The 15,287-nt window shown below is 34.2% G+C and overlaps 1 protein-coding gene across 2 annotated transcripts; it reads right to left on the bottom strand.

Moving 5' to 3' along the window:
• Positions 1-4,413: 4,413 nt before the first annotated feature.
• On the bottom strand, positions 4,414-12,496 carry LOC140881692 (glutathione reductase, chloroplastic). 2 transcript variants are annotated; one of them, XM_073287200.1, is made up of 11 exons: positions 11,999-12,496; positions 11,039-11,264; positions 10,659-10,937; positions 10,396-10,572; positions 10,132-10,185; positions 9,890-10,038; positions 9,669-9,732; positions 9,429-9,599; positions 9,198-9,332; positions 5,134-5,222; positions 4,414-4,722 (listed from the first exon to the last, which is right to left on the bottom strand). In XM_073287200.1, exons 1-10 carry the CDS (start codon positions 12,361-12,363, stop codon positions 5,181-5,183), a joined length of 1,662 nt encoding a protein of 553 aa, XP_073143301.1. In that variant the 5' UTR covers positions 12,364-12,496; the 3' UTR covers positions 4,414-4,722; positions 5,134-5,180. The 2 variants fall into 2 exon arrangements, with proteins under 2 accessions (XP_073143301.1, XP_073143300.1); XM_073287199.1 differs by having other exon boundaries at positions 4,414-4,715; positions 11,999-12,495.
• Positions 12,497-15,287: the final 2,791 nt, after the last annotated feature.

Consider the following 15,287-nt stretch of genomic DNA (forward strand, 5'->3'; position numbering starts at 1 on the left):
TTATTGAATGGCTCGCCCCTTGCCGATGCCACCCTATATTGCAAAACGCTGGGGAGTATGTAGTATCTGTCGTTTACTCGTCTAGATATTGCTTTTGTTGTTAACAAGTTATCTCAGTTTATGCACTCTCCTTCTTCTCTCCACTGGGGTGCTGTCAAACGTCGCATCGCTCTCCGTCCCTGCATGCCTACTGTGATATGGATTGGGCTGGTGATCTTTATGATCGCACTTCCACTTGTGCCTATATTGTGTTCTTGGGCCCAAATCCCATCTCGTGGAGCTCCAAAAGGCAAGGCTCTGTTTCTCGCTCTTCTACTGAGGCGGAATATCGTGTCATTGCCTCTATGGATGATGAACTACAATGGGTTCGATCGCTCCTTATTGAACTTAAGGTTGCGGTTGAGCCTTCATCGGTCCTTATTTACTGTGACAACATTGGAGCTACTTATTTATGTGTTAATTTCGCCTTTCATTCTCGCAAGAAACATATTGCCCTGGATTATCATTTTGTTCATGTGCTGGTTCATAGTAACAAAATTTGTGTCTCTCATGTCTCGTCATCTGACCATCTAGCTAGCTGATGCTTTCATGACAAAGCCACTACCTAATGCTCGTCTGTGTCTAATCTGTTCCAAGATTGGAGTTTCTAAGAGCTCGCCATCTTGAGAGGGCCTATTGAAATATATTCTATATTATCTTTTGTATATTCTGTTTTATATCTTGTATATTTTGTATATTATGTTTCATTTCATTTTTTTAGGTTTGCTAATTGTATATAAACATATCTTGTATTCATTCTCGGAAATATATGAAAATTATATTTTTCCATCAGTTTCTACATCAAGCTCCGCCTTCATTTTTCATGGATCCCATTCTTTATTTTTGGGCTAATTGGCCCTCCGATTTGCTGAATTTTTGTTCCAGGTATTCATATGTTTGTAACTTGATTTTGTTGCTATCTACAGTGGTTTCTTCCCATTTATGTTCTGGACTTTAGATTTTACTTGTCTACATGATGTAATTTTGTTTAAATTGTGTATGAAAAAACTTGTTTAGATTTGCCCTCTTTCTCGCCATTCCCAAATGCCGACTGTCTTTCTTGACATCGCAAAATACTTGAGATGTTGATGACTGACTCCATCTTCTTAGTTAGTGTCTGTCTGTCTGGGATTGCTTATGGGAAGAACTTTCAAGCTTTTCTTTCACAAAATTTTATGAAATAAAAGCTGAAAAATATTTATAATTAGAAACAATTCCAAATACTAACTTAGTTTGTTTTCTTGAACAACATCAAATTCCTTGGAAATTGGAGATGAGTTGAGTTAGCGAAAATGAGGAAAAGCAGCTGCAGAAACCCTAGCTATGCAAAATGATGAACCGTGACAATGTCCAATTTATTATTATTTTTTAAAAAATATAATCCAGTTATGGGTTTTTTTTCTAGAGTAAAATACAATTATGGTTTTTAAGCAAATAGAAAGGTAGTCTCAGAAGGGCACCAAGCATGCATGAGATTTGGCAACAAAAAAAATGTTGAGTTGCAGTAAAAAAAAATTGAGCTAACCGATGGCTTATAGCTCTTATATCGACATGGTCAGATTCTAAATTTGAAACGAAATCTCAAGTTCAAAATCACGATTTTGACAAATCTCGCTTTAAGATTAAATAAAAATCAATTAAATTTATAGTTCATCTAACATAAAAATCTCAAAGTTAATTGGATGATATATTATATTTGGGTTTTATCTATGCTATCACCTATGTGCTGCATCCAAGGGCCCATGTTTTTTGGGATTTAATATAATCTCATTTGAAATGAGATCATATCAAATCCCAAAAAATATGGGCCGTTGGATCCCTATTTGACACTGAATTGTAATAATATGTTTAATCTCGATTTTTTTCTAACAAAAATAATAATAATCCATGCTTATTTTTCTTTTCCAAGGAAATAACAGAAACTTGAATTATTGTTGGTCCCACTTGGTGTCATGTGGCATCTAGTAAGTGGTCAATGGTTGGTTCTATCCCATGGATATTATTTCATGGAGTAGATGACAATCACTGGTTAGTTTAAATCATGTGAGTTTAACTAAATTATATGGAGCCTACATGATATGAACAAATAAAATACATACATCTATCCCATAAAAAATACCCATGGGATAGTTTGAAATTTTCCGTCAATGGCCATAGGAGAAATGTAGGATGGTGGCTGCTTTTATTCCAAATCCAACGTTTGGTTTTTATACCACCACTCACGTTTTAAATGCATCTTAAATTAAATACTATTATTACTTGAATTTCGTTAATTTTCATGTACAATATTTCGCATTTGCTATTTCTATATTACTGGACTATATATCTTAACTGAAACTGATTTTATCTACATTTTATTTAACCACTTCGTATCAAATATCGATTTTTCATAATCATTATAACTTATAAGTGCTACATAATTAGTTAATTTATTTATTAAGTTTTTAATTTTTTTAAAAAAATAACAAACACGTTATTTTAAGATGAGATTAAAATGTTGATGATTCATAGTTTATTCGACACGCAAAAATCCCGAGCAAGCCTCTCCTCAAATTTTTCTTTTAAAAAAAATTAAAATATTAATGAATTTTGTTAATATTCCTGTGTTCGTATTTCTTTTCTCGAAGAAATGATTTAAACTAGAAGGAGAGTACAAATATATAATTGAAATTGAAAGCAACATGCCAATATATTATACTTCATCTCACACCAACCTAACAAGCTAGTTTGGAACAAAATCTGTGAGACCTAATTTTTTAAACCAACCTTTCCCTCAACTATGGGGAAAAAAATCATGAAGAAGCAACTTTGCTTCAAGAAAAACAAGATGTTGAAGGTCATATTATCTAGTGTACGTACATTACTTGGTCTATTTACATCATTTGTAGTAAAACAATCGATTCAACATCTGACTTACCATAATTATATGAAATAAATATTATACAGAAAAAATAAATTTATTTTATTTTATTTTATCTCCCTATACATATTATTTCTATCACTAATTCTGAATAGTGATGTTAAGATATATAATTTTGTTTTAGAAGTATGCAACAATTGAAAAGATGGTACTAATTTCCATGTTTATGCTAAAAAACAAAACCAAAAAAAATGGATTGTATTTAGCCAATTCTGTTTATACACGACTCAGTTGGAAGGTGGAACCAGTTGCCTAGTTTGAAAGCTGGAACCAGTTGAAATAAGATATTTATATTGGGGGTGTAGAAAAGTAAAACAATAAGACAAGTGAAGATATTGACTACAAATGGCAGCTACTGAACTTTTGAAATACTATATATTTTTGGTTCAAAAATGTGAAGCACATTTACCATCTAATGAACCATCTAATGACAAAAAAATAACATTCTTCTCTAGGTATCATTATTTAAAAAAAATGCGTTTATATAGAATAATTCATATTCATTGATTTTAAATGTATTTTTGTTATTTAGAGAAATAAGACCATAACTTCAAAATCCACGTCTTTCATTAATTAGATTAATTTCTACTTCACCTAATAACCATATCATTTAAAAATCCGAGTTTTTTACACGTAAACTTGTATAATCAACCATTTCGCCGAATAACTATGGATATATATAAATATAAATATATTCAGTCCTCACTAGGGGTGGTTTTTCAGTATCGTACCAAAATTATTGGTATTGAAAAAATTCGTATCGATACTTATACCGAAAATCCGAAATTTTGAAAAAAATTCATATTGATACCGTATAAATATCGAATTTTTTTTTATTATATCGAAAAAATGTCTGTATATCGAAAAAATTTCGATACAATAAATCAATAATTTAATATTTTGGTATGGCATGCCAACCCTAATCCTCACATCAATTCCACTGGATTCGGATTTAGGTTTGCTGAATGATACTTTCAATAAACCGAAATTGATCTTATCCCACGATGTGACAGTCAAAATATAAAATGATATTATTCCAAGATGTGAGAGCCAGCGAATAAATTTCGGTGATATATTTATAAACTTTTGTGGATGAGAAAGTTTGAATCTTTGACCATATTTACCCCCACTTCAAATTGTGGAAAACATTTGAATACGAGGTGGTTCAAAAAAAACAAAAAACAAAAAAAACATTGATGGATTCATATCACATGTGATCGTTGGCTAGGTAGAGGTAATATTCAATCGACAATCCTGTTGTATTAAAAACAAACTATGGAATACTTTAAAGATTATACAATAAATTCATCCAATCATTTGAATTAATGTTTTTCTTAGAATAAATAAACACGAGTATAAAACTCAATTACTAGAATGCACCACAAAAAACCTTGATAACACGGCGTGTGGTCTCAAGGCGTGAAGTATTAACGTGGGATTTCCAGAAACCAATATAAGCAGGAAATCGCGTGGTCAAAAATTACATCAGTAAAAGTTCAGATTACCAGAAGATGAATTACAGAAGTTCTTGGATTTACCAATGCGGAAAAAAAAATAATAAAAAAAATAAAATTTCTAGAGGGCATAAATACAGATCTGCAAATACAAAATCCCACAAAAGACATAATTTACATGTATATTTTCGACACTTGCAGTCTGCACGCTCCTCCTCCTTTCCACAAGAGAAGACGAACCCTTTACTGAACAGAATCGAGGCCCCTTATGCCGCAACTTTCAAGCACGTGCAGTTTAAAACCTGAGAACTTCAGATGATCATTTTGCAATCAAATTAGAGGTATATTTATAACCGTAGCGAGATGCTTGCTTGTAACATTGGAGGTTTTACTGCCTTCGTATAAATTTAAAGAATTCTTTAAATTTATGTGATTTTTTCAAAGAAGCAAAGATAAAGTTAACTCCGACCAAATACAATAAATCGAAACTCCTCATCTTACATTCCAGCTAGGCCCTATAATGGCACAAATATTTTGAAAGACAACAATGAAATTGGGTTACACTAAGGTAAAGCCAAAGATTAATTTATAATCCTATGCAGGCTTCTTTCAAACTCAATGCTACGTTACTGGTAAAGTACACAAATCAGTGAAAGCACCAACAAATCAAATCGTTAAAATAAAACCAATAAGAAATTAGCAAACAATGGAAAGAGATACCTAAGCAGCTTTAGTTGAGCAACAAATTTACTGCTTCATCAATAATCTCAAACTTTAGCTGCAGCTTTGACCTGAGAATCCTGTGTTTCCTAAGAGTAGACAGAAGTAATTGTCAGCTTCTAGATGAAATCAAGATGTAACTAACAGAATTATATAAGCGGAATATATTGATTGCATCCATTCATTTCAGTTTGCATGTTTCAGTATTTATAGAGCTCCGGCCTGAAAACTATAGTCTTCTCAACCCAGTCATATGACTGATTAACCACCCTGAGATCCCAATTAATCCCTGAACTTTGGTAAAAATCTTGATCCGCTCTGCTATAGAAACCAGCATTTATCGCACTACTACCCTCAAGAACCCGACCTCGGGCATTGGGGAGATGTAAAGGCTTGAGCAGTATCAGTAACACAACTTATTTATACAAAACCCTATACACATAGAAGAAGATGAGTATAGTAAATCGGAATCCAATCAACTTATAACAGCTTTGGAGAGACAATGGGAGCTGATAATCTTGCTGCTGGCCTAATGTTGAACTCAACTTCGTAGGGAGATCTGTTGACATCGAGCAGATTCTTTTACAATAACAAACGGACAAAATTCGTATGGCTCACTACAATTTAAAATTTTTTTAAAAAAAATGCTTTCAATTTTGCTATATTTAATGTATTGGACACTTAACTCCCTTAGTTGTTATCATTTTTCCACTTGATAAGGGAGGTAAGTGTCAAATAAATTAAACATGGGGTGTTGAGTGCAAGAGTACAACCCCCAAAAAAAATCAATTGATGTTTAGAGCCACCAGTAACCAGTTTCCACTACACCCAAGCAATTAAAACTTCATTTCATCACTCTTACAACAACTCTTTAAATTCAAAGGGTTCCTGTTTACTGTGTAGCCTCTAAGTGATCTGTTACGATTCAACATGGGTCATTTTGCCCATCAACCGCTAAGGAAATCATTTCACAGATTCAAAAGCTCAAGTTACGAGGAGTGTGATGAGTCAGATTCATATCGTCGCCTTATACACGTAATTTACTGTCAATGTCACATTCCTAGTTGGCCTGTTTCAAACCTAATACCGTGTCTTGAAGAAGTTTTCATTCTGTACAGCTCAATTTTTTAGTAAAAAAAATGGTGAAAATACAAAGAGTAATAAGTGGCATTCATGCAATGAAGAATTGAGCCAAAAGATGCTCCAAAGCGTACAGAGCAAAGACCAAAAGTTGGAAATTTTGACAAAGAGAGACCATGGGTCATGGGTAGAGATGTAAATGAGCCGAGCCGAGCCGAGCCGAGCCGAGCCGAGCAGTATTAGGCTTGGGCTCGGCTCGTTTGACAGAAATAAGGGCTCGAGCTCGATCCGAGCTTTTATCATGAGGCTCGAGCTCGGCTCGTTTAGTATATATAAAAGCTCGGCTCGGCTCGACTCGGCTCGGCTTGGCTCGTTTGTCATATTAAACGAGTCTGACTCGAATTCGGCTCGTTAGAAAGCTCGTTTTCAAGCTCGTTAATGAGCTCGTTAGCGAGCTCGTTAATGAGCTCGTTAGCGAGCTTGTTGGAAGCTCGGGCTCATTAAGTGAGCTCGTTAAACAGGCTCGTTAGCAAGCTCGCTTTTAGTCTCGTAAAGTAGGCTCGTTTTCTGACTCGACAGACATATAACAGAGCTCGAGTTTGATTTTTTTCGATTATAATTTCTCGATCAAATTGACTATAATTTGATTTATAAGCTTACCATGATCTAAAACTTCAACCTCCAACACAGCCCAATTTGAAAAATCCACAAATTTCATTTATCAAAGTTTTTGATATATATCTTGAAATCTCCGAATTTATTATAGATCAAATTCTAGATGCAAATTTCAACCACAATCCTTCGACTGTTTTCAATTTGTACAAGTTCAATGTGCACTATCCTCTGCTGTATAGCTACACACAATTGAACTCATCATTCCAAAAATTTCATCTCACGATCAAATAATTAATAAACTCAAAATTCAAGTTTTGTTATTCTTTAAGCATTACTTGTGATACGATCTGTCCGTATATGAAATATTTTATTTAATGATATTATATAACTTTATTAAAATGTTGTGCATATATACATATATTGAGTTAACAAGTTTTAACTCAACAAATTTAACTTAGATAATTTCATAATTTTTAACTAAAATTTTTAATAACATTCATCTATCACATATAGTTCTAATTCTCGTAAGGCATTTTAAATAAAATTGTTATTTCAGTTCTTTAAAAATATATTGATTGAATTGTCATTCAGTAGTACTATTGCACATATAAATATTTTATTTATTGTATTTTTACAATGATTTTAAAGTTAAAATAAAAAAATACAAATTGTGGCTACATCCTATGTATTGTAAATTCATCTTTCTTTCAACAAAGTATAATGTTCTAATCATATCATTTGCATTAATATTAATATTTTTTAGTTGTTCACTCACACTAGATAAAGTCATATAAATTAAATAAACATATTTGTGAAGCTCCTAAATGAGCCAAGCCTGAGATGGAGCTCACGAACCTCTTAAACGAGCCGAGCTCGAGCTCGTACTAGCGAGCCTCCTAAACGAGCCGAGCCCGAGCTCAGACTCCCAAGCCTATTAACAAACATGTTCGCGAGCTCACGAGCTAAACATCCTTAAACTCAAGTTCGGCTCGTGAAAATTGTCGAGCTCAAAATCAAGCTCGGGCTCAGCTCGATAAGCTTACCGAACGAGCTTTCTACTAAGCCGAACTCCGAATAGCTCGCGAACCGTTCGGTTCGTTTACATCCATAATCATGGGACATCTACATGGCAAGGTCCGTGCACAGACCTGCTGGTATGCTCTATGAACTTACACTCACCAAAGTTCAGCCCACAGGCCAGTGCTACTCAAGAAGGTAATTCTGCTGAAAATGAATTTTCGAAATAAAGAATCCCAACTTCAGATTTAAAATTTTAGGTCAAACACCTACATTTTTATGCAGGTATAAATAGGAAAAACAGATTCATTCTTATTTATTAAGGTTCATTGTTTAGACTTTTAAAGCAAGAATTTTCAAGGTTTATCAGGCACTCACGAGGGAGAATTGTGAGCGAGATACTGGAAATTTTAACGCCTCAACACTAAGATTTCTCTAATTTTACTTTTGTAATTTTATTATCATGTGTTCAACTTTAATTTATTGCTCATTTTCAGATTTATGGAGTATATTTCAGTGGATTCTTGCCCAATTTGTTATTCAATAATCAATAGTGTTGTAAATGAAGAATTTGGCCAATCATTTATGTTTATTTGTTTGGTGATCTTGAGTCCACAGGCAAACTGATTATGAGTTAATTCAAAACATCAGACACTTTGTAAACTCAACTAGAGATGGAGTGTTTCCTTATGCGGCTTAGATAAAAAAGTAAAAGTTTCTTTTTTCGTTTTTTTTGGCAGCAAGTGAAAATTCATAGATCATAAACGTGTTTTGTCTGTCTAAAACATAATAGAAATATAGTGAACTCTTACAAATAAATCCACGAGTCCTAAATAAAGGATGATCATTAACATAGAATTGTCTTAGATTACACAAAATCCTTTGATGTGATTGTGTTGAATTCTGTGGTGGACATAGCAAAGTTAAATGTTATATGTGCTTGGTCAATTGTTGATCATTGCTTGAGTTCATTCACAATTGCTACTTTCTTCGTCACTTTTTCTCTAAAAGTGCTTTACAATTTTATTAGTTTTAACTAGGTTTAACTATTCACCTGTCTCATTTAATTTGTCTAACTTGGATAATTAAGTTCATAAATTATAATACTACTGATTAGATAACAATAAGAGAGAACTTGAACTCAAACCCAATTTTATTTCTCAACAATCTACTGCACTTGTTAGGTGCCGATCAGAGGGTATCATATGCTATTGAGAAGTGTAAGTGTTAATACTCAATAGTAAGTAGGTGATCGCAATAAGTTCTTTACGCATTAAAGAGATGTTGGTCATGAATTCCATCAACCATCGAGTATAATAATCAAGAGTGTCAGGTACAATAAGTGAATTTACCTCAGATGGAGCACTCCGGATCTTCCGTGTAGGTGTCCTCATGGTAACAAGCTCCTCAGCTGCTGTGGGGTGGATACCTACTGTGGCATCAAAATCTGCTTTAGTCAAGCCAGCTTTGACAGCAACTGAAAATCCCTGAAAATCCAGATTCTTTATAAAATACCCTTAAATCACATATACGAGATTGGAGGAAAAAATGTGCAATTAAAAAAAAAAGGCTGAGTCGGCAACCTGGACAATCTCTGGTGAATCTTCTCCACACATGTGCAAACCAAGAATTTTACTTGTCTTTGCACATACTATAAGTTTAATGAAAACTCGGTCAGGGAGACCTGAAACAGTAGCCTTCAGAGGCCTAAAGTTTGACGTATAAACATCAACATCGCCATATTCCTTTGTTGCCTGCAAGATTTGTAGAATTAAAAACTCCTACATTCAATTTTTTGCACGTACAAATATCCTCACAATTACCTGCTCTTCCGTAAGGCCAACTTGAGCAATAGGTGGCTGAGAAAAAACAGCAGACGGTACTTCCCTGAATAAAACAGGGATATACATGTCATTGAAAGCTAAAATGACATCAGAAAAGCTCCAGTGTTACAAATGCAAACAGAGAAAATGCTTAGTTTCATCTGTTCAGTGTTTCACTTAGATTCAGAAACATAAATATTCTAGCGCAGTTGAGATTGCACCTGTGATCTGGTTTTGTTGGTTCGTTGGCAAAAAGTGTTTTTGCCAATGCTCCTCCTTCCATCAAGGCCACTGGGGTCAAATTAATTCTGTCAGTAACATCTCCAACGGCCCATATTGATGGAACAGAAGTCTGAGAGTATTCATCAACCTAAAGAAACAATTAAAACAACCACAATTGTGTTCAGATACGCAATCACAATAAAATAGATCCCGGGGAAGGAGGGGATACAAAAGAGCATACCTCTATGGCTCCTTTCTTGGACAATTTCACTCCGACCGCTTCCAAACCCAAATTCTGCCATCAATACGAAGCATTAACAACCAAAAAGTACCAAAATTTGTGGCACGAGCAGGCAACTTCTCGCTGAATGCGGAAACTAACATCTAAACAAGACTAGAAGAATCACAAAGCAATATCTGCTCTTTACAAGAAAAATATGGTCCCAAAACTAACCTGTTTCACCTTATAAATCACGAATCAGTTAACGCGGTATCAAATGCTCACCTTCGTATTAGGTTTCCGTCCTGTTGCAAACATGACATGAGAAAAGCCATCAATTGTTCCTTTGTTAGTTTTCAAAGATAATGAACCATCTGATGACTTGACAATTGATTGAGGGGTCTCCTCTGGATAAAATTTAACTCCCCTCAATGACATTTGTTCCCCAACAAAGTCTCTGATCTGCAATTAGTGAACATTCCATTTACGAAAAGAAAAATTAAGAAAGTATCATATATGCTAATGGATGAAGTCTCTTAGTTTGTGACCTCTTCATCAAAACCTCTCAACACCTTCTTCTGCCTTATAAACACATGGACATCACTTTTTAATCCATTGAAGATTCCAGCAAACTCGACTGCAATATAACCTCCTCCAACTATAGCAACTTTTGTAGGTTTTGAAGGTAAATCTAGGGCTGCATCGGAGTCTATCGCATATTCACTTCCAGGAATATCAGGAATGAAAGGACGCCCACCGACAGAAACAAGAATGTTTTTTGCCGAGTAAAATTTTCCATCCACATCCACTGTATGTGGGTCCACAATCTGCATGTGAAGTCATAGAATATACTCATATACTTTTATAAATTCAATGCTACAGAATCTACGAGTTAGCAAAAGAAAAGACAATGTAAACTGAATGATACCTTGCCACGACCTTCAATCAGCTTGACACCAGCATTTTGCAGTATATTTTTGTAAATTCCGGTAAGGCGCAGCAATTCGGCATTCTTATTAGCTATTAAGGTACTCCAATCATGCTTAGGTTCTGCTTCATAATTCCATCCAAATCCACCGCTCTCTTCAAATTCATGAGAAAATTTGGACGCGTATACAAGTAGTTTTTTTGGTACGCATCCGCGAAGTACACACCTTCGCGGGATTCAGACTTTATTAGATATATATCACTAGCTGGTTGCTCTCATGAAATGCCAAATGCACCAATTTGGGATCAAATAACTCTTTCATTTTCATGTGTTGAAAAAAGCATGATATTATCGAGAGATGTTTGAAAAATTTAATGAGGCAATGATCCTCAATGAATCGCTTGAAATACAGAATTGAAGAACATCAAATAAAACAGATAAGCACTTTGATCCAAAATTTGGCTCTGATGAATGAGGCAAATGTCATTCAACAAGATTACAGAAATTATTATAATCAACCTAAGACCCCAAAAAGAATCAAGCTACAACAACTCATCAGACAACCATGAGAACAAACAAACTCATGGTTTGGTTACGTTATGCTCAGTTGGATTAATAAAAGGAAAACCAATGATATTCAGTGCAAAGCATTTGCATTTTCATTTCTTGCCAAAATAAAAAACTAAGAGACCCTTTAACTTAAGTACCACCAATTATAACTAAAAAGAGAGATTAAATAACACGCAAAACAAATATTTTGTACAAGAATAACAACATATTGTTCAATCTCCCCCTTCGTGTTTTCCTTTTTTTTTAAAAAAAAAAACAATCAAACTGTTTACTTCAGGTTTTTTTTTAAAACAGAAGAATATGATATCCAAGCATAGCATCAAAGGATCATCATGCAAAAATAAAAACAAAGAGGAAGATTAGCATACAACGACGCAGAAGTAAACATACGTGCCGCCAAAGCCTCCAGTTGTGTCGGAAGAAATGGTAGCGAAAGGCAGCTCGCAGATAGCAACAGAAGCCCCAAAATTGGCGGCGAATCGAGATGCTCTGACGCCGCCGCTGCCGGCTCCGATAGTAAAAAGGTCGAAGTCGTACTTCGGAGGCAGCTCAGCCCCGTTTGTGGACTCGGAGCGAATCGCAGTGGAGAAGCGGCGATTGATAGGAGAGGGAGAGGGAGAGGGAGAAGGGGAGTTTCTGGAAGCAAGAGGGAAGGAAAGGAAAGGAATCGGAAACCTGTGTGTGCGGAGCGTTTGAAGCGCCGGCGAAGCGAGGGAGGAGCCGAGACGAGGCGTAGTCAGAGACGTCGCCGCCATGGATTTTCTACTTTTGTTATCCAATCAAGTATTATGCTTCGCTCCGTAGTTGGGTTGCTAGTAACTAGTTCAAGTTTTTGATTGATTCCCCGACTATTTGAAATATTGCCACATGCCTGCTCTGCCTGCCTCGCTTCATTTCCTATTATTTCTCTCAATCTTTATCCTTTTTTTTTTTTTTTAATGAAATACGGGCAACCGTAAACGATCATTTTCGGTACATGTTCAACAATATGAAAAAGTTAGTTTATTGAAGTTGATAACTTGATCAAGTCATGATGTCAGCTTTGATAATTTTTTTTTTTTTTTTATTTGGGAACCTGCAGCCGTTATATTTAGGTGTGTTCTGGGTAAACCACCGGTAGTCAGCAAATTAGGCTAGTCCAAGAAAGTGTTGCCAAGGGAAATCGAACTCCTGATTTTTGTCCAAGAGTTCATTTGCTCCATCAACTTGGAGACCCCTTGAGGGCGCTTTGATAACTTTATTAAATTTGATCGTGAAGGGACCACATTAGACATGAGTCAGAGGCCATAACTTTATTGTATGTTCCTATAGTGGTGTGGTTATGTTATAGTGATGATGTTGAAATATTATTTTTTATTTTATTAAATAATTTTTTTAAAACATAATGAAAATTCACATAAATATAACAAATCAAAAATACACAAAATTAAATTTAAAAAGAACACATAATTTTGAAAACATAAAATAATATTCCAAAATTAAAAACACACATAAATAAAAAAAAGACATGATTCTTCTTTTTGACCTTTTTATTTTATTATTATTTTTTGATTTTTTCACAATTTATTTAATTTATTTTTAATTAAAATCATTTTCAATAATCAGATTATATCAATCGACTATTTAATTTATTATTTTGAAAAATAAATAATGTTAGTGGGTTTCACCACGCGGAGACCTTCCGCACGAGATCCTCGTCCCTTAGAAAGGTGAGGAAACAAAAGGGGGGAGCATGACACACTTCCTCACGCGTCTTTTTCGCCCGTTGGGCGCGCTCTTATGATTGGAATATAATTTCGTTCTGGAAGAAGAAAATGTTCATTTAACACGGCGAAAACTTTGAATTTACATTTTCAGACGAATCTTTATCATCTATATTTCCTTCACAAAATTTTTCATAACATCGTTCCATCAGTTAATTTTGTGAGACATATTTCTTATTCGATTTGATAATATTATTTTTTATATAAAAAATATTAATTTTAATTTTGTATAAAGACCAAGTCAATCGTGAGACTGTCTCACATATATTATCCTCTTTTTTTTGACTTGCATTTATGAGTTGGTATCTTTTGAGACATTTTTATGGATATGTATTTGTGCTATGAGTCGATCCGATCTATATCTATTGTAAAAAATGATATTTTTTATATAAAAATAATATTTTTTCATTGTTCGGGTCAAACAAAACACATGTTTCACAAAATTGACGTTTGAGATGGTCATATAGGAATTTTTGTGAGCATTTATCATCCAATCCATTTTTATTTCAACTAGCTGTCCATCTCTCTTCCTCACCACTATCATCATGTGAATGTTTCTATATGTTCATCTCAAATGTTTTTCCTCGTGTGGTAGTGGTTAAAATTAGTCTCGCAAACTTTTTTTTATAAAATGCGAGACATCGACATCAATATCCAATATTGTTGAAGAGAAGTGAAAAATTACTTCACATGTAGCATAGACAAAACCCAGTCATATTTCCATTCCCTCGGTTTATCTTCACACCAGGCTAGTCTGCTCCACGGCTTGCAAATGTGGCTATTTTAGTAAAATGGAATCAAAATGAAAGTTCGTGAATTTAGCTAAATTAAATAGCAATTAAAAACAACTGGTAAATTGCTGAAATAAATAAATAAATAATTAACCGGAAACCATAGAACGAACCAACTTCTGGGGATTCCACTCTCTTAAGAGTGTAACTTCTTTTCTTGCATGTTTCATATTCCATATGCTTCTCAGCTTATTACTAATTAATTATTTTATTTCGATAATTAATTTAATAAATTTTTTATGATATGAGAAACCGCACCCACTATCTTTACGGGTCATTAAATAAACTTTCAAATTAACGCAATAACCTACAAACTACCCTAGTCAGGTAAACCACATTAAGCAAACTTTATGCGACATGCTAATTAAAGAAAGTTTTGGTAGAGGAAGTTGAGCTCTTGACTTCTGGTCAAGTGTTCACCTACTCTATCAACTAAGATATCCCTTGAAATCGGTAATTAAGTTATTAACGGATGTAAGTCTTCTGTCATATAGCTTGATGGGCTCTCATTGGTGTCTTATTTTTTTTTAAAATCACTTATTTCAGCCAATAATTATTCAATTTGTCATATTTAGTGTTGGGTCATTTAATTTTAATGGTCATCGCGCCACAAAAAAATAATGTTTCAAAGTACAAAATAAATCGATGTAATTTATCATAAGAGTTGAGATGGGCTGAAAGGGCTCGTTCGATGCTCCTTTCCATCAGTGTCTGCATCGATATTCAAAGATCTAAATTTTTTGTATTTGAAATGTTCGCGTGAACATTAAAAAAAGAAGGAGAAGAAGAAGACCCTTTGATTGGATTGTCCTTGATATATTCTAGTTATATTTGAGATTTTTTAAATAATTACTATTTTATGACATTAACATTCCATAAATTTATATATTTTTAAAAATTATTGTTTTATTAATTTATCGAAATTATTAATTGTCAGTTGGATCTAGGGCTGTAAACGAGCCGAGCCGCGAATTTTTCGAGCCGGCTCGAAAAAATATTCGATTCGGATTCGAATTTTTCGAACTCTAGCCGAACTCGAACTATTATACGAGCCGAACTCGAGCCTAAAATATTTTGTTCGAAAGTTCGCGAGTTAATATACATATATAATATTTTATATAATAT

The sequence above is a fragment of the Henckelia pumila genome, chromosome 2, assembly GCF_033568475.1.
Source record: "Henckelia pumila isolate YLH828 chromosome 2, ASM3356847v2, whole genome shotgun sequence".
Taxonomy (NCBI): domain Eukaryota; kingdom Viridiplantae; phylum Streptophyta; class Magnoliopsida; order Lamiales; family Gesneriaceae; genus Henckelia; species Henckelia pumila.